Source organism: Drosophila rhopaloa, unplaced genomic scaffold, assembly GCF_018152115.1.
Source record: "Drosophila rhopaloa isolate 14029-0021.01 unplaced genomic scaffold, ASM1815211v1 contig_115, whole genome shotgun sequence".
Taxonomy (NCBI): Eukaryota; Metazoa; Arthropoda; class Insecta; order Diptera; family Drosophilidae; genus Drosophila; species Drosophila rhopaloa.
Window position 1 is genome coordinate 10,671,608 of NW_025334990.1, and position 25,549 is coordinate 10,697,156.

Here is a 25,549-nt window from a genome sequence, read left to right on the forward strand (position 1 = left end):
CAAATCCACTTAATCTTCAAAAACATTGTTTTATTTAGAGATTGATTACACATTCATCATATTAAATAAATGATATAAAATTCCAAAGGTCATTGCTCCAGATGCGAGAGAGTACGACATAGAACCACCGGTCATATGATCAGGGGGCATTATAATGTTATCATCGTTATCGGGCTTATTGCAGTCGATGCACTTTCCATTAATATACACTTTGCCCGGTGTGGCTGCAAATACAAAATTTGTAATCTCCAAATATATACAATATTAATAGCTATAACAATTACCATTAACCGCAACCAGCAGGCAAAAAAACAGCATCAAAGCTCCGGCGATTTTCATGTTTGACATTGGGACTACGAATAATTCTGAACGCGAATGCGCGAGTGCTCTGCTCTTTATATGGGATCAGTATATAGCATTGTTCAAATTTAGCGGGGCTTTACAGTAAAATCCCAAGGAAAGGAACTAATCGAGCCAGTCTTATTTGTTTGACCTATTTGACTCATTTGCTTAAAAATTGTCATATATTAAACCATAATGTAAAGTATAATTCTTTAAAATGTATTTAATTAGTATTACCTCAATCAAAAATGTAAATTATCTAATACACACTGTGTAAAAGGAGCAAAATTACTTTATTTTAAACAATTCAATTTATATTTACATGCTTGTGTACGTAAACAAACGCATTTAATCGCCAGCGTTTGGAAAAACCCAAGAATTTATGAGTATAGAAAAAAACAAGAGAGAACGCTATAGTCGGGTGCCCCGACTATCAGATACCCGTTACTCAGGTAAAGGGAGTGCGAGGGAGATGGAGATAGAAACTTTGATCACGCATAACTTTTTAACGAATGGTCCGATTTGGAAAATTTCTTCTACATTTCGATAGGTATTGATAAACACAATAAAACTGCATTTTTACTTTTCCGAAATATTTAAATTTTTAAAATCGTATATTAGCGATTGTGGGCGTTAAAGGGGGCGTGGCACCCTTTTGAAATAAACTTGCGCTGCGTAGGAACTCCTAGAATCTGCATGCAAAATGCCAATCTTCTAGCTTTTATAGTTTCCGAGATCTCAGCGTTCATACGGACGGACAGACGGACAGACGGACATGGCTAGATCGACTCGGCTAGTGATCCTGAACAAGAATATATATACTTTATAGGGTCGGAAACGCTTCCTTCTACCTGTTACATACTTTTGCACGAATACAATATACCCTTTTACTCTACGAGTAACGGGTATAAAAAGGGTTTCGATCCAAATACAATTCTAAAGTTATTTTTTAAAAGTAACAAAAAAATAAATTTGTATTAAAATTTTTATTTATTTGGTATTATATCAAAAGATATCTTCATTTTATTTATTGGAAAAATTTAACATTCTGATATTGCCAGCAATATACACTAAAAACTAAATACAAGGTATTCAAAAATATATTGCAAAAAAAATTAAATTTTCAGGGACTTACAGAAATCTTTTTCAAGAAAATTTCCAACCGAAACTTTGCAAAATTTTAAAAATTCGGTTAGAAACAAGTTTGTCAAAGATTTTGGTAGCACCCCAGAATAATAAGGTATTTTTAATCGTCTCGAAATCAAACCATTTTTGACTTTGTTTTTGTTTGTTGTTTTCCCTTATCAATTACAAATTTAAAACTTGAATTTAATTTGCAAAAGGTTTTTGTAACCCCCCATTTTAAAAAGGGTATTTGTAATCGACTAAAGGTCAAATATTTTCTATTTTTGGTGTTGCTATTATCTAGGTTGTTTCCCTCGTCAATTCCACATATGTTCCCCAATGAAAATATATATTTTGTTTACTTTGAATATTTTTTTAATTGAAGTGTTTTTTTCTTTGAATTTGTATTACATTTTTGTGTGACTTAAATATATGTGGCTGTGTGAACTCCAACTGGCTTGTCTCGATTCCTCCATCTCAGCTGCTCTTAGGCCCTCACATTGCAGACGCGACAGTCGCCGTTGATGATGACATTGCCAGGATTCAGGGGAGTGGCTGAGGACACTAAAGGATTGAAATAAGAATTAAATGACAGATATTGTTTAGTAAATATATAGTTTAGTTTACTCACCATTGGCCAGAGCCAGCAGACCCAAAACAAAGGCAAGCGACAGGAACTTCATGTTGTTGATTTTGTGGTTTGTTTTTGCGGTTGACTCGAGAGGATTTGCCAGTGAGAACTGATGCCGAAAAGTGAATACACCAGTGTTTATATAGCCGTACAACTGAGCTCAATAGACCTAGAACGATCTGCCTTATCAAGCTGGATTTACATTGACACTGGGAAAACTCTGGCAGAGATTGGGATTCTCCCAGACGTAAAATTCCCCGAGTGCAGTAGTACGACGTTCTCAATGAAATTGAGCGTAAACAAGTGCAGACTGATGGCCACGGGGCGCGAGATTGGAAAAGGGAAATCCAAGCTGGTCCAGAGCGAGATTCTGTTCACGTGCGGTTCGCAGATTGCAAACCTGATTTCGTTTGACTGACTTGCGCCCCTGCAACGTATTTCCAAGTATTTCGACCCGTTCTACACGTTCAATTCCGTCGAATCAATAAACGTCTAAATTAACACCCAGGTTTTTAGCAAGAATTGCGCCAAAAGGTTTAACCAAGTTGGTTACAAAAGTCTGGCCCCTCTGAGGTTGCCACAAATGCTTTTAAGGTATAAATAATAGTTGTTTAAAAAGCTTAGAACAACAGCTTGCATTAATAATGATCATTGTAAATTCATTTTGGAAATTATATTATTTTTGATCGCCCTAAGGCTAAAAGGCTTATTGATTTCTTGTCATCTACTTATGAAATAAAATGCTTGCCCTTAAAAAAATATATATTCTTATATTCAAAAAGTTGTATAATTAAAATTTTATAAAAGACTTGAAAATTGTTTAATAAAAAAAAATGGTTTAAAACAACAATGTGGTTTGTGAATCAATTTGAATAAATTCAGTTTTTCTTAAACTAAATTGTTAAGCAGAAACTTTTTGAATTTAATATATCTGCTTATAAAATATTTTGGTGTTTTGTTGATAATTGCTACCACTAATATTTGTAAATAAAAAATATTAAAAATTAAATTTTATTTGTCAATGTAGAGTATCAAAAAGGAAAGAAAAACAAGGAAACAGATTTGTCGAAGTTGTAATATAATTATTCTTTATCAGCTTGTCTGTCACTTTTTATGTAATCTCTCATCTGCTCCTACGCTGGATTCAACGGTTCAGATGCGCAATATATTAAAATTAAACTAAACAAAAACAATTTAGAAAAAATACAGTAAATACAATTTAACAAATTTAAAAATCCCTAAATAACTTTGACTATTCTAATAATATTAAAAATAATAAGTTATAAATTGTGTTCTAATAAAACAATCAAATCAATTGATTATATTTCTTAACTTTTATGTTGTACTCTTTTTTTTTTTTTGAAAATACATTTCAATACAAAATACAATTTTAATTTTTAAATCGCTGATATATAGGAAAGCAAAATAAAAAGCAAAATTCCTGAGTAAAGACAATAAAAACAGTGCTGAAGAAGTCACTGAAGTCATACTGCTTGTCCTAAGAATTCAAAGTTTTTGAATTTATCAAAAAACCTAGAAGTTTTAATCTTGAGTTGGCGAATCCGCTTAATAAAATATAAACAAAATAGGTAGGTTTTTTCATTTTTATTTTTTGTGTCTAAATTCTAAGTCTCATTTTAGTACAAAGCGGTAACATAAATATAGTGTCTTGGGTGTGAGGTAAGTTATGGCCTTGTGTCGATCCTCAGGCAAGAACATTCCTACTTGCCGCCGTGAACGTTGCAGTATTTGCAGTCCCCGTTGATGACCACATTTCCTGGATCGGGTGACAGGGGAACAGCTGAGGGAAAAATAATGTATTAGTTAAATAATATAGAGTGGCAAATAAGAAGGATTTACTCACCATTGGCAAGAGCCAGCAGACCCAACACGAAGACGGTGACGACTGAGAAGAATTTCATATTGATTTTGGATTTGTGGTTCCGGTTTTTGGATGCTAAATGCGCTGGACAATTGATTGGCTTGAACTGATGCTCTCGGCTGGTGGGACCTGATCTTATATAGCTGAGAGTCGGATCGTAGAACGAGTCAAGTGCAATAGGCAGTCAGTCGACGGAGGTTTCTGATAACCCCGAGCGTTTGGGAAAACACAGAAAGTTAAGCCTTCTCCGCTATAGACCGTTCAATAGCTTTTTGCTTTTGCGTATTGAAATCTGGAAATTCCAGTCCAGTGTTTACGTTCAAGCAAGTAAAAGTTTTCTCTAAGCCACCAGGTAAAGCTCAAATTCAAGTGAAAAAGTTTACATAAAGTCTACACAATATCAAAATACTTCTAGTTCAAAGTGATATGTATCTCAAACTTTTCCTAAAACCCCATATGTTTTAGATTTTTGTTTACAAATAAATATGGTTCTTATTTATCTACCATTTTGAGTTAAAATTCAAGTTAAAATTTTTTAGATGTCTACCTAATGTTTAAATACTTATAGTTCAATATAATATTTATTTCAAACTTTTTCTAAAACCCCATATATTTTATATTTTTGTTTACAAATAAATATTGTTTTTATTTGCCTCTTATATTTGCATAAAAAACTTGCACTAATAAAAGCAAACAATGGGGCATAACAATCAATATATGCATACATTTTGGTAGAACAAAATGTGTATCGACGAATTAAAACCTGTTAATTATATTTTAATTCCAAATTCAACACGTGTTGCAAATTCTAAATTAACAGTTACCATATACACTTAAAATATTATTGCAATAAATTAATACAGTGAAAAAAAGTCAATTAGTCTTATGAACATTTTTTTTTTACAAAAAAAACTTCCAAAATAATTAAGTTTTATTTTTTTTGTGATACACTTGATGTGAAATATTAGTTTAAATTTAATTGAAGTTTGCTGTTAATCAAATTCAACTATCTTGATATTCATAGCTTCTCAGTAAGTTATGATTAATGATTATATACATTATATATTATAATACATTGCTAATTCTTTGAGAAGGTTCTGCAATTAGTTTTAGAAAGACCATTGTTCCCATAACTAAGAAAAATATTTGTATATACCACATTTTATGTTTTAGACATTATTTAATTATTATTAATTAAAAAAGAAAAATATTTAAGGTGGTTAAAAAAAATAGTGGAAAAGGATATGAGTATTGGAGATTGGGAATCACAGCATGGATTTTTTTTAAGATACATTTAATTCTATTAACAATAATTGTCGGGTCTTTTATCTTCAACACTTTACACATTACGGGAAAATGTTTTCGTCAGTCCCTAGAATGTAGATTATAAATAAGTAATCTATATGTTAAAACAGCATCAGTTTCATTCCATTTTCTATTCCGGTAACAGTCAATAGTTCAGCTTTGTCTCAAAATAAAGTAAAACATCATGCCCTTACCTATACTTAATTGCAGCCTTGAGCGGTTTTATATTTATGTATATACATTATATGTAGATTACAGATCAGAGCTAATCGGGTCGGGTATAAAAGAAGGTGCCTGTGATCGAGCGGTTTAGAGAGCCGCATAATGAAGTGCCTGACGCTATTGGCGCTTTTGTTCTTGGCCACTTTGGCCTTCGTTCAAGGTCAGTTTAGAACTTTAGTGGCATTTCCCAGTATAATCTTCGTTCCACCCACAGCCGGAAAGGTCACCATCAACGGAAAGTGTGTGGACTGTTCGAATGACCATACCACCACCACCACCACCCACAAACCTTTAAGAGGCAGGGGAAATGGTGGCAAGACCACTGCAAGACCCAGGCCCAAATCAACTCCGACCCACAGACGACCTTCGTCGGATGAGGACGACAATGAACTGGACGGCTGGTCACTTCATCAGTCCGCTGGAGGATCTCAGCATATAGCCAGGCGATCCAAGCGCCAATGGGGCGGTGGTCAGTACATCGATCTGGGTGGATCTGGCGGAAGGGGAGGAGGAGGAAGTGGAGGAGGAGGCTGGTCAGGAGGTGGCGTTACCACCATCGATTCCCGACCCTATCCCGGAGGAACCTTGGTCCGTAACAGCGACTGCGTCGGATGTAATATTCGTGGTTAATGCCACCGAAATTAATTACAATAAATCATTTAAAAAATATGAAAATTATTTTATTATTATTTTATTTTTTCTTGTATTTTTGGAATTGATTCAAATTCGATTTCTCAATACAAATAGTTATTTATATTTTTTTAAATTTTCTGTCTGGGGCCTGTAACTACCCATCATCCTCCGACAAATGTGAAATCACTAGACCACGGGTTATTTTGGCAAGATCGACGTAAATATCAAGAAAATATTTTTTCAGCATCAAGTAAGAGTAATACTCTATACCCGACTTAACATCAAATAACAATGTCTATCGGGAAATTTGGGTGCAACGTATTTTTGTTTATTGATAATTCAATTTACCTTTTTGGCGAGATCGGCCATTCAACTTACATTGGGTAACCCCGAAGCGATAACGCCCTCCTCAAGATTAATAGCAATTAATAATTAAAATAATAAATATGTAATAGTAATAAAATAAAAAAATCTTTCTCGAAATGTTGGTGTTAGTGAGAAATGGTGTGTTGTATTTGAATATTTGGCATTGTTTATAGATTATATGTTACATTGTCTGCACTTTGAGTTTACTTTTGTTTTTAAACCCTTGCAGAGGGTATTATAATTTTGGTCAGAAGTTTGTAACGCAGTGAAGGAGACGTTTCCGACCCCATAAAGTATATATATTCTTGATCAGGATCAATAGGGGAGTCGATATAGCCCTGTCCGTCTGCCCGTCCGTCCGTCCGTCCGTCCGTCCGTATGTCCGTCCGACCCTCTGTCCGTCTGTTTCAATAAAAGCTAGCGATCTGAAACTTTCACAGTCGTCCTAAAACATGTGTACGCAGATCAAGTTTGAAAACCGCCCCGATCGGATGTCTATATCCTATAGCTCCCATAGGAACAATATGGTGAAATCGGACGTCTATATCTTATAGCTTCCGTAGGAACAATTGTTAAAGGCTGCGAGAGTATCCCTTTTTTTCTATTTTTATATGACATTTTTGCAGTATAAAAGCATTTGACATCAAACGATGCAAATCTAGTTTATTTATGTATACCTTATTCCTTTCGCTACTTTTTCAGTTTTAGCAATTTCTTAAAGTCTGCAAGGGTATTAAAACTTCGGCTTGCCGAAGTTAGCTTCCGTCCTCGTTTCTAATTGCCACGCACATTGCAGCCTCTGCACTGGGTGAGGATGATCACATTTCCTGGATCGGGGGACAGCGGAACAGCTGAGGAATGAAATAATAAATTACTTAAACAAACAAGTTCAGAAATAGTTAATAGTTTTTACTAACCATTGGCCAGAGCCAGCAGACCCAGCACAAAGACGGTGACGACTGAGAAGAATTTCATAGTGATTCTGTATTGGTTTTTCCGGTTTGTGATGCTAAATGCACTTGACAATCTATTACCATCAACTGATTCTCTCGGCTCACGGAACCTGATCTTATATAGCCGAGAGTTTATCTGACTATAAAAACCCAAGTGCAATAAGTAGTTGTAAACCTCAGATAACCCCGGACTAATTAGTTTTGAAAATACCATTTTTCTCATAACTAAGAACAATATTTTTAAAAACAACTTTTTATGTCTAAAGAAATTATAACAGAAAAATGATAGTGTGGGTTAAAAAACAATAAGTGGAAAAAGATATGAGTATTGGTGATTGGAATCAGTGCCTGTATTTTTTAACGCCGAACTTATTATTTATTTAAAATAAAAGACGAAAAAATCAAAAAATAAATTAAGATACTTTTAATTCTATTAACAATAATTCTCGGGTCTTGTTTTGTGGAAATGTTTTCGTCAGTTCCTAGAATGTAGATTATAAATAAGTAATCTATATGTTAAAACCGCATCAGTTTCATTCCATTTTCTAATCCGGTAACAGTCAATAGTTTAGTTTTGTCTCAAAATAAAGTAAAACATCATGCCCTTACCTATCCTTAATTGTAGCCTTAAGCAGTGCCAATAACATGTATAAACACTCATGGACAAAATAATAGGTGTGTTTTTTTTTCCTTGTTCAACTTTCTGTTTTTTAAATATCACAGTCTCCAATAGAAATTTGTGTGTACAAAATCTGTCCATTATTCCGTCAAAGACAATAGAAGTATTTTTTAAGACAATAGAAGTATTGAAAAAAAATTTGATTTGTTATTAGAGAAGATATGAATTAGAAATAGAAAGTTAAAAAAGAAAAAAAAGAAAAAAACACACCTATTATTTTGTCCATGAGTGTATATTATATGTAGATTACAAATCGGAGCTAATCGAACCTTATCAATATTAATAGGAATTAATAATTAAAAAACTTAATAATAATAATAAAATAAAAAAAATCTTTCTCGAAATGTTTGTTTTAGTGAAAAATGGTGTGTTGTATTTGAATATTTGCATTGTTTATAGATTCATATTGATTCTGGATCGGTTTGGGATGCTAAATGCACTTGACAATCTACCATCAACTAATTCCCTCGGCTCACGGAACCTGATATTATATAGCCGAGAGTCTATCTGACTATAAAAACCCAAGTGCAATAAGTAGTTGTAAGCCTCAGACAAACCCGGACTAATTAGTTTTGAAAAATACCAAATTTTTCTCACAACTAAGAAAAATATTTTTATAAACAACTTTTTATGTCTTAAGAAATTATAACAGAAAAATATTAATGTGGGTTAAAATACGATAAGTGGAAAAGGATATGAGTATTGGTGATTGGAATCACAGCCTGTATTTTTTAACGCCGAACTTATTATTTATTGAAAATAAAAGACGAAAAAATCCAAAAATAAATTAAGATACTTTTAATTCTATTAACAATAATGGTCGGGTCTTTCACCTTTAACACCTTACAAAGCGGGAAATGTTGTCGTCAGTTCCTAGAATGTAAATTATAAATCTATATGTTAAAACAGCATCAGTTTCATTCCATTTTCTATTCCGGTAACAGTCAATAGTTCAGCTTTGTCTCAAAATAAAGTAAAACATCATGCCCTTACCTATACCTAATTGTAGCCTTGAGCGTTTTTATAATTATGTGTATATATTATATGTAGATTACAGATCGGAGCTAATCGGGACGGGTATAAAAGAAGGCGCCTGTGATCGAGCAGCTTAGAGAGCCGCATAATGAAGTGCCTGACGCTATTGGCGCTATTGTTCTTGGCCACTTTGGCCTTCGCTCAAGGTCAGTTTAAAGCTTTAATGGCATTTCCCATTATATTAATCTCTTTTCCACTCACAGCCGGAAAGGTCACCATCAATGGAAAGTGTGTGGACTGTTCGAATGACCGTACCACCACCACCACTACCACCCACAAACCTTCAAGAGGCAGGGGAAATGGTGGCAAGACCACTGCAAGACCCAGGCCCAAAGCAACTCCGACCCACAGACGACCTTCGTCGGATGAGGACGACAATGAACTGGACGGCTGGTCACTCCATCAGTCCGCTGGAGGATCTCAGCATATAGGCAGGCGATCCAAACGCCAACGGGGCGGTGATTATGACATCGTTATAGATGGATCTGGCAGAAGAGGAGGTGTTTTTTTAAAATATTAATAAGGGGTTTAATTACCCATTATTCCTCGACAAATGTGAAATCTATAAAGCTAACTATACCCCGGATAAAAAACTTTGTTGACAGCTAAACAGAGACTTGTTTGTTTTTGCAAGATCAAACAAATATTTTTGCAACATAAAGCAAGAGTATGATGAGCCCGACTTAATACCAAATAACAATGTTTGTCGGGAAATTTGAGTGCAACGTATTTTTGTTTATTGATAATTCAATTTACCATTTTGGCGAGATCGGCCATTCAACTTACATTGGGTAACCCCGAAGCGATAACGCCCTCCTCAAGATTAATAGCAATTAATAATTAAAATAATAAATATGTAATAGTAATAAAATAAAAAAATCTTTCTCGAAATGTTTGTGTTAGTGAGAAATGGTGTGTTGTATTTGAATATTTGGCATTGTTTATAGATTCTATGTTACATTGTCTGCACTTTGAGTTAACTTGTGTTTTTTCTAATCACCACGCACATTGCAGTATTTGCAGTCGCCGTTGATGATCACATTTCCTGGATCGGGGGACAGCGGAACAGCTGAGGAATAAAATAATAAATTACTTAAACAAGTTAAGAAATAGTTTACATTTTTACTAACCATTGGCCAGAGCCAGCAAACCGAGCACAAAGACGGTGACGACTGAGAAGAATTTCATAGTGATTCTGGATTCCGGTTTGGGATGCTAAATGCACTTGACAATCTATTACCATCAACTGATTCTTTCGGCTCACGGAACCTGATCTTATATAGCCGAGAGTCTATCTGACTGTAAAAACCCGAGTGCAATAGGTAGTTGTAAGCCTCTGATAACCCCTGAAAAAAATGTTATCAGTAGAACCAGGATTTTATGTAAAAACACATTGTTGACTGGCAAGAAAATATTTGTGCAACGTTATTTGAGAGTATTATCAGCCAAAAAATTGCTGGTTATTTTTTGTTGTTTATTGATAAGGATATATACCTATTTTGAAAAATCGGCCACTGAAATAAAATTTGGTAACCCCATAAGAAAATCTCTTTACATTTTTGTGTTATTTAAAGAGGGAGTAATGCCCTCTTTTTTATTGTAATTGTATGTTTGGCATTGTTTTAAATTCTATGTGACATTTTAAATGGGTAGCATAAATATTGTGTGTTGAGCTTTAGTTTAGTTGAGTCCTTGTATAGATAGTCCTTGAAGAAATTTCCTACTTGCCACCATGGACATTGCAGTATTTGCAGTCGCCGTTGATGATCACATTTCCGGGATCGGGTGACAGAGGAACAGCTGTAAAAATAATTAATTAATTAATTAAGTGATCTACTAGGGCACGTGTTTAAGTTTTACTCACCGTTGGCCAGAGCCAGCAGACCAAGTACGAAGACGGTGACGACTGAGAAGAATTTCATATTGATTGTGGATTGGTGTTTTCCGGTTTTATATGCTTAATGCTCTGCACAATTGATTGGCTTCAACTGATGCTCTTGACTGGCGGGACCAGATCTTTTATAGCTGAGAGTCGGATCGTGGATGGAATCAAGTTAAGTGACCAGTCGAAGGCCTCTGATAACCCTAGACAATTCCCGTGTGTTTGGGAAAACCCAAAAAATGTAATCACTAGTCAATGGGTTTTATGTACAAATGGGTGAACGAAATCCCATTTCAGTTTTAATCAACATATTCCCTTATCAATGAATATATAGGTGTATAAATAGTTAGTCAATACTTTACGTGTCCTGTAAAAGAATGTTTACAATTTAAAAGTAAAAGTATCTATGAATATATAGGGAGTATAAAAAGTTAGTCAATTCTTTATATGTCCTATTCTCACGGCTCACGATTTAAAAGTAAAAGTATCTATGAATATCTAGGTGTATAAAAATTAGTCAATACTTTATTTGTCCTGTATAAAAATGTCTACAATTAAAAAGTAAACCTACCAACCTATATACATCGTCAACTATATCAATAATCATCATCCCTTAATTATAAGAATTCAAATTTATAAGCAAATTAAATTAAATTAAATTTTTTTTATCATATTTTACAAAATATTAGTATATATATATAACAAGACTAAGACGAATTAAAAGCAATATAAATATAGAAAACAACCCATATCGCCAGCTCGCAGGATCAGAGGTCGAATGCAACAAGCCTGATGGCGAATAAAATAAAAACAAATAAATTAATCAACAATTTATTCGACATGATAACGTCGGTCATTGAATGGGCAACTGATGACGTCGGTCCAAAAAGAATATTATTGATATTAACTCTATATTTTAAAATATATTTTAAAAATCATATATAGTGCACAATAAAAAAAACATATCAAAGCTAGAATTTAAAACGCAAAACAAAGAACAATTAATTCGACTTGATGACGTCGGGCTAAGAGGAATATTAATTTCATTAACTCTATATTTTAAAATTCAAAAAATAATAGGAATGCAAGAATCATACATACAGCTCAATAGATAAAAAAATAAACATACAAAAGTTCGAATTTAAAACGCAAAATATAAGAACGATTTAGAAGAAATCAAAACAAGCTTCTGGTTTTTGATAAACCCTCTGTATTACGTACTATATACACTTGATCTTAATTTCTAGCTAACTGAAATCAGAAAAAAAGCTTGTGTGGAAAACCCCTTGCCCAGAATAATCTGTGAATTGAACTGGTTTCTGGGGCGAATCCCCTTCTTCCCACCTTCGATTGTGCGTTCGCTGCAATAATCTGGTTTCTATAACAAAGCAAACGGGAATGCTTAAAAGCTTTCGGATTTCATGTGTCTCCAACAGATTCGTCTTGTACCCAGTTCGAGAATGAAGTGTCTGATTCTGGTCTTTGCAGTTGCCACCGTCCTGGTTTCCCAGGCGACAGGTAAGGATGAAATGAACCCAACCCTCTAGAGCGACACGATTTCCTTATTATTCCATTACTCCACAGCCGGAAATGTGATTATCGGCGGAACCTGCCGGGATTGCAGTCCGCCGGTGGCCGAAACCGTGGTGGTCGGTGGCCAATCCTACAAAGCGGGCAAACCGGGACAGGGAACCGTCTACATCAATTCCCCCGACGCCTATCCAGGAGCTGTGGATGGCCTAGTCCGCCGACCAGGAGCTGGCCCATCTCTGCCAGGAGGAGGAGGTGGGGGCAGCCAGTATCCCGAGGGCTTCAGTGGTCGCGTGTCAGGTGGCACTTACCTCCACAACAAGGACTGTGTCGGTTGCAGCATCAGCGGGGGCGGGGACTGAAAATGAATAAAGTTGTTTAATTTAGAAACAATACTTTGCATTTATTTGTTTTTTGTTACTTACGACTCCTTAAAAAAGCAAATTCTTGAAGAAGAATTTGAAGTGCTCTTAAATTATTGATTTCCACGATTTGCCATTTTATTTCTAATGGCAAATTATACATTTATCAACCATAAATTTAAAAACTATGTATATTCTCTTAAACGAACTTTACACGATGTTGAGAAATTTGCATTTATTTTATTTAAGGACACAATTATCCACAATTATATATAATACAACTTTAAAATAGGGTAAAACATAATAAAAAAATTTTATTTACGATAAAATTTGTTACAAATTTGGTATTAGAGTGCAAACGAATTCAAACAATTATGGTGTTTGAAGTCAATCGGTTAAAGGTGAATATTTAAATTCCTTCATTAAATAATAAACTATTTATATATTAATTATTTAAATTGATGCTCCCTAAAACCAAACTTAACTTAAATATAAACTTTTTAAAACATTTCGTTAGTATTTCGTTAATAAAATAAAGTTACATTAGTATATCAATTGCTCAGGCTAAATAAAAGATTTTCAATATCATATCGAAGTGCAAAAACACGTTTAAATCTTGAACCAACATTTAAAAGGGATATTCATTAATTAATAATTGTACATTTTGTAAAAAATCTTATTCAGTAGAACTGCAATATTTTTTTTAAAAGAGTTCAAAAGTAAAGTACAAAGTATGGTTAAAAAAAACTACGAGTTTCAGTTTAAAAAAAATAAACTGCATTTGTTTTCAAAAGATTTAACTTGTTATTTAATCAAAGCCGTGAATACCCTCAGTATTTAACCTTACGTCATTATTGGTTTTTACGCCGCATTCATTAAAAGTATAACTAAATATATGAATTATATTGCGATGCTGGCGATCTTAAGCTTTAAAGCTGCAATGCATCAGAGCTGAACTCTCAGTTGTGTAGGGTAGGTTATCAAAAGTGGGGGTTCTTTGGAAAACCCAAGGTTTGTAAAATATTCTAGGGTATTTTCTTTTTTTCTTATATTACTCACGGCCAAGCTAAAGTGATGAGGCTATATAAAACGTGTTCAAATGAATCGATCTCAGTCAGTGTTTCATCTCAACTGTCGCAGCAATGAAGTGGATTTCGTTATTGTTCTCGCTAATGGCGCTTCTTGCCCTGGGAAATGTTGGATATGCTCGTAAGTTCAACACATTATTAATCTGTTTCTGGATCTTTTTAATAACAGATCATTTTATTTCAGGAACCATTCCCAAAATTACAATTAGGAATGGCGACATTATTGTGCATGGAAACTGCCATGGCTGCACTGCTCGAGCCACAAAAAACACGGCTCATTTATCAATCAAATTTACTCGTAGATGGTAGATTTGCGAAGTGTAATAGTGAATAAATTACCTCAATCTTGCCATATATATTTAAACTAATTTATTAATAAAATAACAAAAAAAACTTTAAATTAAAAGTGAACCGTTTAATTTAACATGAACACAAAAATTAATAATACTAAATTTGTTATAAAAGACATTGCAAAATATTCTTTACCAACTTTGTTTAAATATTTCATTACCCAATTGTGCCTTTTTAAAAAAAGTCATGTTTCTTTCAATTAATTAATAATGAAATGTATACAATGGAGAGTTTAAACAGTCATTTAAATTTAAAACAATGGAGCCCCAGCAATTCCTTTCCGAACACTGACTGCCTACCTGTGTGTTACTTCAGTGTACTAAATTAATAATAGCCAAATTGCAATGTTCTCGTAAATTTGTCGTAAAACTCAAGCCTGTGTCGTAAATCATTCTTGGGCCTGGGCGAGTTTCCGTTCTGGCTTCTGTTTTATGCCTCATTGGTGGAAATATTTCAGCACAAAAAAAGAAAGCATAAAAGTTGCCATCATATTTGACTTTACCCGGACCATGCCGCCGTACACGTGTTTTCCTCGTTTTCATTGCGGCAACTGGCATTTCCGCGTCCTGTGAACCGTGTCCTTTGTGAGATGTTTTATTGCCAAAGAAAACCGAGCGAGGGCAAACCGCTGTGCGCCTGTAAATGACTCCCCAGGCACCTTTATATTGACTCGTAAAATTGCGACATTTAGTTCTGTGTGTGTGTGTTTGTGTGTGTGTTTGTATAGGGGGTGGCCAAACCAATCCCTGCCTGTCCTTTTTTCGACCTCCTTTTCGTGGTCGAAGTCACGGTTTTCGGCGGCGTTTTTCAGTGCTTTAAATTTGATTTTTATTTACCCTAACCGTTGTTACCGGCAAACGTTTTTTTTTTATGATACAAAAAACCTCTTGGATTTCATTCAACGGAAATTGAGTTTTTGCTAGGGAGCAAATTGTGAAAAACAATGTCAAGTAAAGCATGAAAAGAATCCAAACACTTGGTAAATTTGTTACCTCTCCCTTTTTTATGTCTGTCGGAAAAAAAAAGTTTTGTCCAAGAACTTTGATTAATTTCGTTTGTGAGGTATCAAGAGATTAATTGAATTTTCATTCAAGTGCTTAACCGAAAAGGTCTCCATTTTTCATAATTAAATTCATTTCGTTTCGTTTGCCGTCGGCACATTGCGCATACGCTCAGTTGCACATACAATTTTCCGTCTGCATTTTGTATTTTTCCATTTTAATCGTGATTATTTGCCCACACCCAGTGAAAGTGGCTTGCAGTACATTTTCATTTTCTCGTTTTCCATCTTAAATTCTTCAACACGTAAAATTAATTATAGTGCTCAGAAAATGTGTAAAATGACCGTAGAACGGATAAGTAATACAATAAAACTTAAGGCATTAAATATATTGAAAAATTGTGAAATTATTATTATTAATTTGCAGAAGATATATTTTATAAAGACTTAAAAATGCTAAGTAATTGTTTAAAGCTTGTAAAAATGAATGAATTAAAAAAATTATATTTAAAATAGGAAACACAAATAGGAAACACACAACACTGACTTTTCTGAGCAGTGAAATATTATGAAACAATATTTTTGCAGCAATTATATGATTTTCACTGTGGTCCTTTTCCGAGTGCCATGCACTCATATATCCTTTCAACTGTCATTGCAACATAATTACGCACTCCAAACTGCCTCCCCTTGGGAAAATTGGCAGAGCACCGAATATGCAATCAAATATTGGCAAACACAGAATTTCCCTGCTACTTTTCCTGTCGCATTCGGGGCCCAGGACATGTGGCCTTTATGGCAACCGATGGGGCCAGAAAACAATTGCCCTGCCACGCCCCCCGGGCAGCCAACCACAATCTCCACAACCATCGAGAACACCACCACCACCACCACAACCACCACCCCCACACGCCCCTTCAACTGGTCATTCAATTTTGCAAGTCCTTCGCCCTCGGGCGCCTGCATTATGCAGCTTACCTCGGACTGATTTCATTTTCGTAATTACCTCACCGACTCGGACAACGCCCCAGAATCCCATACTCCGTTTACAGTGCGCAAAAAATGTTTATAATCCGACTTTTGTAGTTTAAATTCAATGTCTTAAAAGTTTTTCCAAATTGTATTGCTAATATCAGTAAAAATAGAAAACATATTTTAATATTAATTTTATGCAATATATATAATATTGAACTGATAAAAAAATTTTAATAGCTTTAAGTTATTTTCAAGAAAACTTTGAAATTATATTGTTATTTTTAGGAACAACTACATAATACAGTTGTAATTTAAAGTTTAAGGGGGTCTTCTAGTCTAGAGGCTCGAATTTCGACCTTTTTTTAACAATTAATAAAAAAAAAAGCAATATATATTTTTACTATCCGTTTTTTTATCACTTGTTTATTAAACTTAAAGGAGTACAAAAAATAAATTTCAAAAAAAAAAAATTAGTTTTCATTGAGTTATTCCTTCTTGAAGAAGAGGGGAAAAAAAAGAGGACGTGTCCGCGTCGCCATGATATCTATGCTTGTAGTTATCTGAAAACTAAAACAATGATAGATTCTTAATGAGTACGAATGTCGCTATGGCATGAACCACCAAAAAAAAATATCTTTTTTTTTCATGAAATGGCGGCTACTCAAAGAAAAAAAGTCGATTTTTTTCACTAATTTTTCCACTTTGTCGAATTTTTAAAAATATTATAAATTTAAAATTTTTTTTTTTGTTGGTTCATGCGATAGCGATAAATAAAGAATATTCATGCCAAATTTCAAGTAAATCGACTGATTAGAACTTGAGTTAGAGTGGCGACCGCATCAAAAAAAGTAGTTTCGAGAAAAACGCGTTTAAAGTTCCAGTCGTTCCCTCAACCGGTCTAGTTGCCACGTCACTAAAACGGCTATAGCTATGAAAATAATTTGAGTTTTGAAAAATCCTTTTAGGAAGATATTTTTGAATATCCAAACTATCGAATTATGAAAAAAAAAATTTTTCGATTTTCTCAAATTTCTAGACTAGAAGACCCCCTTAAGTGCGTCTTTGCTAATCAATAATTGCATGATTAATACTTTGTGTATAGGTAAACCTTTGAGACATAATATTATATTTAAATAAAGGCATAAATTGTACCTTTTTTTTGTTCTTTGCTAGAATGTTTTTTTATATTTAATCATTTAATAATTTACTGATACCCAGGTAGTAAAGTTAACTAGACTAAAAATACAGCAGTATAATTTTATATTTAACTTTTCTCTTCCAACCTTTTGAAACGCATTAAAACAAAACCATTTCTTAGCCTTTAAAAAATAACAAGCAAAAACAAAATAGCCTAAAAAAGTTATTTAAAATGGTCTAACATAACTTTATATATGAGCACAGTCATTTTTTAAGTAATGTTTTCTTTATTGCAAGAAATATTTTGCTACATTTTGAGACAAAATTAATTATTTGCCTGTTCTGAAAAGAATGTCTTAAAATTACATTTGCATAACAACTTAAAACAACCATTATTAGTACCTCAAATAAAAAGTAATTATTTCGCTCAGTGCCCTGCTCCTCCATTGGTTATCGACAGGTGGCGCATTCTGGCTTGGGCTCGGTCGAGCTGGCTTAACGAGTTGATTAAATGCTGTAATTGATGGAATTGCGAATGGGGATGCAAAGGTGTAAATGATCGGCTTGGAATGCCGCCCGGATAAACATGTCATTGTCGTTAGACGATGCCGGTCGATTGGGTGAGCTCCAAAGTGATTTGGGATGGCGCGTCCACCAAACCCTTCTCATCAAACCCTTTTTCCCCTCCCCTCTCCCCCATCGCAAATCATCAGTGGGCATCAATCAGAGGAGCGCCGGGAATGCGAGCGTATTCATTTCATAAATATTTGCGGCAAGGGTCGAGGCACGGACTTTATAAAAGGGTCGCAAAAAAGGCCAGCGAGATGGGTTGAAATAAAAAATGATTTAAAAATTGAAAGGATTATGGGTGAGCGGCAACGGAGCGCGTTAATGTTGATGGCCCGATGGGTTCCCTTGGGTCGGATTTTGGGGACCTGGGGACGGGTCTGCTGGTATGTTGCTGGTGTCGCTGTCAGTCAAACAAAACAGGGCTGAAATCAACGAGGATGCCAACGGCCATCAGCCAATGCTGTTGTTGGCCAACAATATAATTTGAACAGGAATGAAAAATAAACGAGCCGCACGAGAAGTGATTTCTTTTTGGCCAAGAGAGGGGGAGGGGCTATAAAAAAAGCCACATAAAGCGTGCAATTTTTGTATAAATCAAACCAAATATGTGAACAAAATGTTTTTTTATTTCGATTCCTGAAACCGGAATAGACACACAAAAGGTCTGGACGCACAGTGGAATTAACAAGTTGCTTTCGTTGAAGAAATAAAAAGCTACAAAAAAAAACGTATAACAAAAGTGCAAAATCGAAAAAAAATTTTGTGAGTTTTAATTTTTTAATCAATTTATAATATTAATACATCTATAATAAAGATCTTAAAAGTTCTTTTTGTAATGGGAAATGCTGTTTTAGATTTTGTTTTATACCCACAGTGTAGTTCTTTTTTCATTACGAGTTGCCCACTTCAATCCTTCCTCTTTCTCAACCACTGTGAATAATCGCCTTTTATTTGAGCACTAAAAAAATACAGACACTGAAAAAATATTTTTAATGTTTTTTGAGCTCTGATAAGAGAGTCATACATTTGGAAATAAACAAAAAATTGTAGGTTATTGGAAGTTTTCACAATATATTTTTTAAAACTTATTTATTGCTCCGACCTAAATAATAATTATAATTTTACCATACCACCAAACATATTTTTAAGAATTTCACATAGTTTCGATCGACGACAACTTATTTTTTAGTGGACCAATTTTTTGTTCCTCACTAAATCTGCATATCTTGGACATACTTATGATTCATTTTACCGGGATTACATCTCAAAAACATGTGTAATTTGAAGTACATACTTCAACGATTATAGTTACTGAACTTTTCAACGTGTATCCACACGGGTGGACTTTCCACTGACATTGTCTGCCTCCTTATCCTTTGTACCGCACAACTTCTACTACGGCTGCTGCTGGCAGTTTGCACAACGATAAATGTTATAACTGAGCTGGGGATTTGCAGCTACTGTTTGGGAGTTTTGGAGGTGGAACAGCTGCCGCTTTTCGGCTTGGACGTGGTCCATGGACTTGGGCTGACAAAACTCAATTTATTGTCGAGCGCCGCAAGCACGGGCTCCCTTCCGCATAAAGCTCACCCGCCAGGACATTATCCATCTATCACATTTTCTGTAGCTCTCTTTCATCTGCCCTGTGGTTGTGTTTGTTCGGCTGGCATTTCCACATTTCCACCATTTTCCACATTTTCCCCCCCATTTCCACATTTCCACTTCCCCGTTGGCAGGACTTTATGATGTCCATTCTCGCTTCTCGGCGTTGACTGCTGAAAATTGAAAATCATAATCGCATCAACTTTCTGCACCGAAAACTTTCTCCTCCGCAAAAGTTGTATGTAATTTTCTGTGACTTTCTCCCATCCCCAAAAGTAGGCACTGCACGAAGTCTGAATGCTAGAAAGATAATTTGTTGAGATTAGTTTTACAACACAATGCGTGGGTGGATGTGGATGTGAATGAGTGTGTGTGTTCTTGCCGCTACTGTGTGTCTTGGTTAACCTTTGCTCATTGTGGTTGCCTTTTATCAGACAAACCGACAGTTGGGTTGGGTTTTAGCCAACTTTTATGCATATAAATTATGTGCAAGTTGATTATAAAACAATGCAAAACTGGCTAAAAGTTTTCAGCTCAAGTTGACGTTAACTTTGATAGTTTGGCCTGGACCCACTGAGACTCCATTTCCCTGTGGTCGATTGGGTGGGGCACTTAAAATGGGGGTGCTTCAAACAGCTGCTCACGAATGGGGTGGTTTGTATTTTATGGCATATCTATTATGATGGAGATTTGAAATCAGCATAGGAAAAGAAAAGTGGAAAGGTTTCCGTTCAAGAAGGGTTTATTTGAAATTCTCACTCAAATAGTCTTTTGTCACTCTTTTCATCCTCTTTCGGTTCAATTAATTTAACATAAAACCATCCACTTATATAATAAACGGTTATTTGTATGAATAAATTTTTTAAGTCTTCGGGTTTTGGAACACTTTAAATATTTTAAAATAGTCTTAACATTTTTTTAAAACCGTGTATATTCTTTCGTTGGTTTAACATAAGTGATTTGGGAGCTATAGAAAGTTTGACTTTCTTTAGCTAGTTAATTAATTTAAAAAGTCCTTTATTAGATGACAATAAAAAATTATCTTATATTAATTTAAGTTTTAAGATTAACGTTGAATATATACTGTTACAGACATTGGTAACAATTAACTAAAATCATTATATATATTTTTCTTAGCTTTATATAGAGGCACAGGACTTTTTAAGGTATATATATTGAATGTATTTCTAAAATTCTTTGTTTTTTTAAACCTTTTTAAAATTTTTTTTTACAATATTTAAAATGGATTTATACAGTTTTATACGATACTAAGCATCACGCTCCCATCTCTGAGTGGTCAATCAGTAGCCGTCTGTGCTTTGGCTACATTAAGTGGTGCCATCGTACCGCCTTTCCCAAGTAAAGAGCTCCCCCTCCCTGCCCCAAATCCGCCATCTCCCCCCTCTTCCCGTTCGAAATTAGCGTCGCTCCGGTGGCCATAAGCCTGTCATGATGTGGCAAGTTGGTAAGCTGGCAAGTTGGCGCGTCTGCCTGCCACAGAAGTTGTGGTCTGCTTTGTGCCATGTAATTGTTGATTTTATGCGTACGCCTGGCCATTAACGTGTTGCCCCAAGACCGCCGAGCTGTTGGCCGTGAAAAGCGAAGCGGCAATTAGGCCAGTCACAACTAGCGTGTCCACTTTCAGCCAGCTTGGGGATGAGGTGGGAAAATTATTGTTTCGGATGTGTAAATTTGACCAGAACCATTTCCAGTAATTCTTGGACACGACATTGGAATGCAATGCCACAATTTACTACAAATGTCAAACGTAAATACAGGCATTTAGAAGGTTAAGCTGCAATGCAAATGGAGTTGAACTTATAGCCTCATTGTTTCTTTGTGTTCCATAACAGCTCAAATACATAATTAACCATTTTAACTTTTCTCCAAAATCAAAATAGACTACTTACTAAGTTGTTATTTATTGTTTAGCACTTTACTTAAAATTTAATCATGTATCTGGCTTTTATCACAACTAACAGTATACCCAGGCATAAAATATTGTTTAAAATGCTTAAAGCTTAAAGTTAATTGCTTTTAACTCCCGAATGTGTTTTTAATTGTTATCAGATGTTATTTAGCTTTCTTTATATATGTATTCTTGTATTAAAACATAGATGACATAGAGATGATATATTTTATTTTTTATTCATTCAAAACGCAATAATTTATTGCAACTTTAAGTGGCAACGAAAAACTTTCTTTAGAAAACCCTACTTTCAAATGTTTGCACTCAAACTGTGTTTTTATTAAAGCCTGCATCCTTTTTAGAGATTTAAATTCCCCAGAGATTTCTGAGGCACCCTTTAAAAACCCAATATTTAACCACAAATCTCATAAATATATTGCAAATCAGTACAATATTCTATGTTTCCATTCAGTACAAGTATTTATGGACAGTGTCAAGCCCTTAGTTCGCGTCAGTTCTGAGCATCATCAACATCATTGTCATAAAATTAACATTAAAGTGGCAAAGGGATCATAAAAATAAAAATGAAATCAACGTATTAACTACACGACACACACACAATCCCACTTACAACCCCGTCGAACACCCACACTCACACTCACACCCACACCATTACAAGGGATGAGGAGGGGAGAAACACAAGGATAAGCTCGGCTCACGCCACATGGAAAATGGAAAAGGCAACGAAATAAAATCAATTCAAATAAAAAGCATAAATACGACCACAGGAAATGAAAATGACGACGATGACTGCGGCAGAGCAGCCCAAGGGTGCGTGCCCGAGGGGTGGGAGGGGGTTGGAAAATGGGAAACTGGGAAACTGGCAACGGGAAAAGGGAAAAGGGGCTGGAGTTGGTGGGCGGGCAAACATGTAAGCGCACATTTTACGGCACAAGCATTTTCGCTTAATAAAATGTTAAGTGGGGGAGAAAAAGCGACAGACAAAAAGCAGCGACAGTTGATGAAGGGCAAAGGCAAAGGAAAAGGAAAACGGCAAAGGGGGTGGCTGTGGGTGGTGGGTGTGTGCTGCTGGTTGGGTGGGTGGAAAACCCCACCCAAAGGACTGGCAAACTGACGAAATGACTGACAGGGCGCGGGAGGGGAGCGCGGGGAGTCGAGTCTGACAGAGGCAGAGTCGTAAAATTATATTTACAACACAAACAAAGCTGTCGACAAGGCGTGGCAGCGGGGGCGGCGTTGCCGAAGGGGCGGGGCAAAAGGACGATGAAGCTCAACACAATGATAAGCATGAACCGGATGAGAGACCCACACAGAACGAAATATGACAGCCAGAAATAGATATAAATTAAACAGTACTGCACTTGGTTAACGTATACAATTATTGTATTACTAACGAAAATATTGGCTGGAAATATATATCAAGATTGATTTCCCATCAAAAACATTTTATTTACTGAGACTAGTGATCAAAAAATAACCAAACTAAGTGTCACTAATAAATATAAGTACAATAATATAAACTTTATTTGTTAAAATAATTAAAATAAAATAATATAGCCACTATTCCTCCAATTATAAGGATTTTTCCGGGCTTTAATTAAAGAAGTCTTTACAAACCATACAGAACTTATTTTTTTTAAGTTCAATGAACTATATTGATAAATTTTATCCAAGTTTTTTGGTTAAACGTTCGACTTACAAATTTCTCCCAATGCACGCACAGATAAAGTGAAAGAGACAGACTTACAGAGAGTGAAAGAGTGGGAGAAAGTTGCGCCAGCAAAAAGGACGACGTTTTGGTCGGTCCCTCGCTTCGTTTGCTTTCGCCCGGATAAAGGGGGGAAATGCGGGGGGAAAGCAGGGAGCGGAGGAGAGCATGGGCGAACAATTTCCCGCACTCAAAAAATAACAATGGCGCGTTGAAAATATCCGCTTCCGTTCAGAAAGCTACCAAAAGGAAAATACCCGAGCAGAAAGAGACAGCGCCCGAAAAACAGAGATGGAGCGATGCAGATAGAGTCGTGGAAGCTGCGAATTTTCGAATGGGGTTTTCGGGGGGATAGGGGATTTGCGAGGGTGGGCACGTCACACTCCAAGAATTTAATTCAATTTGAACACAATGAAATCATATTTTGCAACAAAATGTGGCAAAAGTGGAATGGGCACTGTCAAAATCACAGAGCGCAACGCTTTTCATTTCGCTTTCCACATTTTCTATAAGTACGAGTGACCGGCTCAAGGATGAGTTTTTCGCCCCGAATATGTTGGCATTAATATTTATTTATCCGCAAGCTGAAGTGGCGCCCTTTTATTATTCATACAGTGTCCTTGGGGGGCGGGTCGAGGGGCTCGGCGGCCGGTCTTGTTTAAATAGCGCATAAAATAATAATGGCTTCATTAGCATTCCCATTCGAATTCTATTTATTTGGCCACTTTTCAACGCACATAATTACATAATTTGCTCGGTGCGGGCGAATGGATATACATATGTATGTTTGTATGGCTCAATCGATGTGCAACATTTTTGGCCAGTAACGAACCCAAGCCAACGCCTCTTGGGGGATTATTTTCATTTTGACAGGCAACATATACATATGTACAATACAGTGCCTGACAAAATATGTACCTTAAAATGTATTTTTCTAAAAGCTACATAAATTTGTTTTAATTAATTTTTTTCTAAACAGAAAACTTACACAATTATAAAAATGATATCTAAGTTTCCATTTTTGTTAGCTCACCAACCATCTAAAATATATTATTGCAATAACATTGCAGTTAAGTAATCAAAGTGATCTAGGAAACATTATTTCAGATATTTAAATATATTTAAAGAAAACTCCTGGAATATAAATTACGTCAAATAATTTAAATAAGTTCAAAGTGCACAGGTAATTGCATTCTTAACGACACATTTGTAGTCCCCTTTTTTCGCCCGCAACTGTACGAGCAGGATTTGTGAGGCTTTTTGAGGTCCTTTAGTCCTTTGGCCAGGCACTGAGCCGTAAACTAAGGGCATCCAGTGGCAACGGGCCATTCCAGAGTGAAATATTGCCAGCATTGACAAATGTTGTTTGCCTGAGCACCCTTGGGCCCAGGACGTGCGTGTCCTTTCCCCACATACTCCCCCATCATCATCCCCGAGTTCCTGTGTTTGTGTGTCAGCAATAAAATGAAAAATATTTGAACTCTTGCAAAAAGCGCACAAGGATATCAATTCCCCAAATGCCTTCGATGTGAGTATGCGTGCATAGTCAAATCCAACTAGAAATCACAATCACAGCAATAAAATTGAGAGAGCGTGCACGAATGCCAATGGAAAAACAAGGAGCAAACACTTTGCCCAAGTATATTTGGTTGCAAAGCACAAACAAGTTTTTCCGGCAGAGGAAAAGCCAGCGGGAAGCGCCAAAGAAGGCTCCTAGAAAAAGGATGAAAATATTATGAAGCAGGGCTGTATTCGAAATGAAAACATGATACCGTTTACAAATTTGTTTGTATATTACTTTTAACGTACGATATATAATCGTAATATTAACATTCAATTATTTAAAGTCTTAAGTACTATATTATATGGAAGAGAAGTTCTCTTGTATTAATTACTTTTAAAGTACAAAAAAGTATGCTACAAAAACTTTGTTTTGAAATGGTCAGTTTTACCTGACATGCCCATAAATAGGCAACAATTTTTGTCTTCAACCAAAACTAAACGTTTTTATTTATTAACAACTACAATTATAGAAAATATTTCCTTTTCTCGATTAAATAAATATACCCATAGTTTTCATAGAGCTTTCCTAGGCACTCCTGAAAAGAAACTTAGGCAAAGTGGAATTTATTTGCCTTTTGCTTCGATGAGTGCCAAAGGCAACTTTCAAAACGATGATGACGAATTGAAAATGTCCATGCTCTGCGTATCTCTTTAAATATGTATGTTTGTATATACAGT

The 25,549-nt window shown here is 35.4% G+C and overlaps 10 protein-coding genes across 10 annotated transcripts; 4 read left to right on the top strand and 6 right to left on the bottom strand.

Annotated features, from left to right (window-relative positions):
• Nucleotides 1-9: 9 nt before the first annotated feature.
• LOC108038369 (bomanin-836) lies at nucleotides 10-407 on the bottom strand. Its single transcript, XM_017115145.1, has 2 exons — nucleotides 285-407; nucleotides 10-224 (listed from the first exon to the last, which is right to left on the bottom strand). Exons 1-2 carry the CDS (start codon nucleotides 346-348, stop codon nucleotides 46-48), a joined length of 243 nt encoding a protein of 80 aa, XP_016970634.1. The 5' UTR covers nucleotides 349-407; the 3' UTR covers nucleotides 10-45.
• Nucleotides 408-1,824: 1,417 nt separating this feature from the next.
• LOC108041633 (bomanin Short 3) lies at nucleotides 1,825-2,165 on the bottom strand. Its single transcript, XM_017119608.2, has 2 exons — nucleotides 2,099-2,165; nucleotides 1,825-2,031 (listed from the first exon to the last, which is right to left on the bottom strand). The coding sequence occupies exons 1-2, from the start codon at nucleotides 2,148-2,150 to the stop codon at nucleotides 1,955-1,957; spliced, it is 129 nt and encodes a 42-aa protein (XP_016975097.1). The 5' UTR covers nucleotides 2,151-2,165; the 3' UTR covers nucleotides 1,825-1,954.
• A 1,523-nt stretch (nucleotides 2,166-3,688) lies between these two features.
• Nucleotides 3,689-4,096, bottom strand: LOC108038366 (bomanin Short 2). Its single transcript, XM_017115143.1, has 2 exons — nucleotides 3,963-4,096; nucleotides 3,689-3,899 (listed from the first exon to the last, which is right to left on the bottom strand). Exons 1-2 carry the CDS (start codon nucleotides 4,018-4,020, stop codon nucleotides 3,820-3,822), a joined length of 138 nt encoding a protein of 45 aa, XP_016970632.1. The 5' UTR covers nucleotides 4,021-4,096; the 3' UTR covers nucleotides 3,689-3,819.
• Nucleotides 4,097-5,536: 1,440 nt separating this feature from the next.
• Nucleotides 5,537-6,185, top strand: LOC108041638 (bomanin Bicipital 1-like). The gene is made up of 2 exons (XM_017119612.1): nucleotides 5,537-5,667; nucleotides 5,722-6,185. Exons 1-2 carry the CDS (start codon nucleotides 5,610-5,612, stop codon nucleotides 6,135-6,137), a joined length of 474 nt encoding a protein of 157 aa, XP_016975101.1. The 5' UTR covers nucleotides 5,537-5,609; the 3' UTR covers nucleotides 6,138-6,185.
• Nucleotides 6,186-7,181: 996 nt separating this feature from the next.
• LOC108041642 lies at nucleotides 7,182-7,673 on the bottom strand. The gene is made up of 2 exons (XM_017119617.2): nucleotides 7,424-7,673; nucleotides 7,182-7,357 (listed from the first exon to the last, which is right to left on the bottom strand). The coding sequence occupies exons 1-2, from the start codon at nucleotides 7,671-7,673 to the stop codon at nucleotides 7,281-7,283; spliced, it is 327 nt and encodes a 108-aa protein (XP_016975106.2). The 3' UTR covers nucleotides 7,182-7,280.
• Nucleotides 7,674-9,188: 1,515 nt separating this feature from the next.
• Nucleotides 9,189-9,783, top strand: LOC108041639. Its single transcript, XM_017119613.2, has 2 exons — nucleotides 9,189-9,319; nucleotides 9,377-9,783. Exons 1-2 carry the CDS (start codon nucleotides 9,262-9,264, stop codon nucleotides 9,691-9,693), a joined length of 375 nt encoding a protein of 124 aa, XP_016975102.1. The 5' UTR covers nucleotides 9,189-9,261; the 3' UTR covers nucleotides 9,694-9,783.
• A 283-nt stretch (nucleotides 9,784-10,066) lies between these two features.
• Nucleotides 10,067-10,436, bottom strand: LOC108041641 (bomanin Short 2-like). Its single transcript, XM_017119616.2, has 2 exons — nucleotides 10,304-10,436; nucleotides 10,067-10,242 (listed from the first exon to the last, which is right to left on the bottom strand). Exons 1-2 carry the CDS (start codon nucleotides 10,359-10,361, stop codon nucleotides 10,166-10,168), a joined length of 135 nt encoding a protein of 44 aa, XP_016975105.1. The 5' UTR covers nucleotides 10,362-10,436; the 3' UTR covers nucleotides 10,067-10,165.
• Nucleotides 10,437-10,729: 293 nt separating this feature from the next.
• LOC108041634 (bomanin Short 2-like) lies at nucleotides 10,730-11,159 on the bottom strand. Its single transcript, XM_017119609.1, has 2 exons — nucleotides 11,038-11,159; nucleotides 10,730-10,973 (listed from the first exon to the last, which is right to left on the bottom strand). Exons 1-2 carry the CDS (start codon nucleotides 11,093-11,095, stop codon nucleotides 10,894-10,896), a joined length of 138 nt encoding a protein of 45 aa, XP_016975098.1. The 5' UTR covers nucleotides 11,096-11,159; the 3' UTR covers nucleotides 10,730-10,893.
• Nucleotides 11,160-12,473: 1,314 nt separating this feature from the next.
• On the top strand, nucleotides 12,474-12,980 carry LOC108041635 (bomanin Bicipital 1). Its single transcript, XM_017119610.1, has 2 exons — nucleotides 12,474-12,573; nucleotides 12,640-12,980. Exons 1-2 carry the CDS (start codon nucleotides 12,477-12,479, stop codon nucleotides 12,945-12,947), a joined length of 405 nt encoding a protein of 134 aa, XP_016975099.1. The 5' UTR covers nucleotides 12,474-12,476; the 3' UTR covers nucleotides 12,948-12,980.
• Nucleotides 12,981-13,933: 953 nt separating this feature from the next.
• LOC108041637 lies at nucleotides 13,934-14,441 on the top strand. Its single transcript, XM_017119611.1, has 2 exons — nucleotides 13,934-14,156; nucleotides 14,220-14,441. The coding sequence occupies exons 1-2, from the start codon at nucleotides 14,090-14,092 to the stop codon at nucleotides 14,342-14,344; spliced, it is 192 nt and encodes a 63-aa protein (XP_016975100.1). The 5' UTR covers nucleotides 13,934-14,089; the 3' UTR covers nucleotides 14,345-14,441.
• Nucleotides 14,442-25,549: the final 11,108 nt, after the last annotated feature.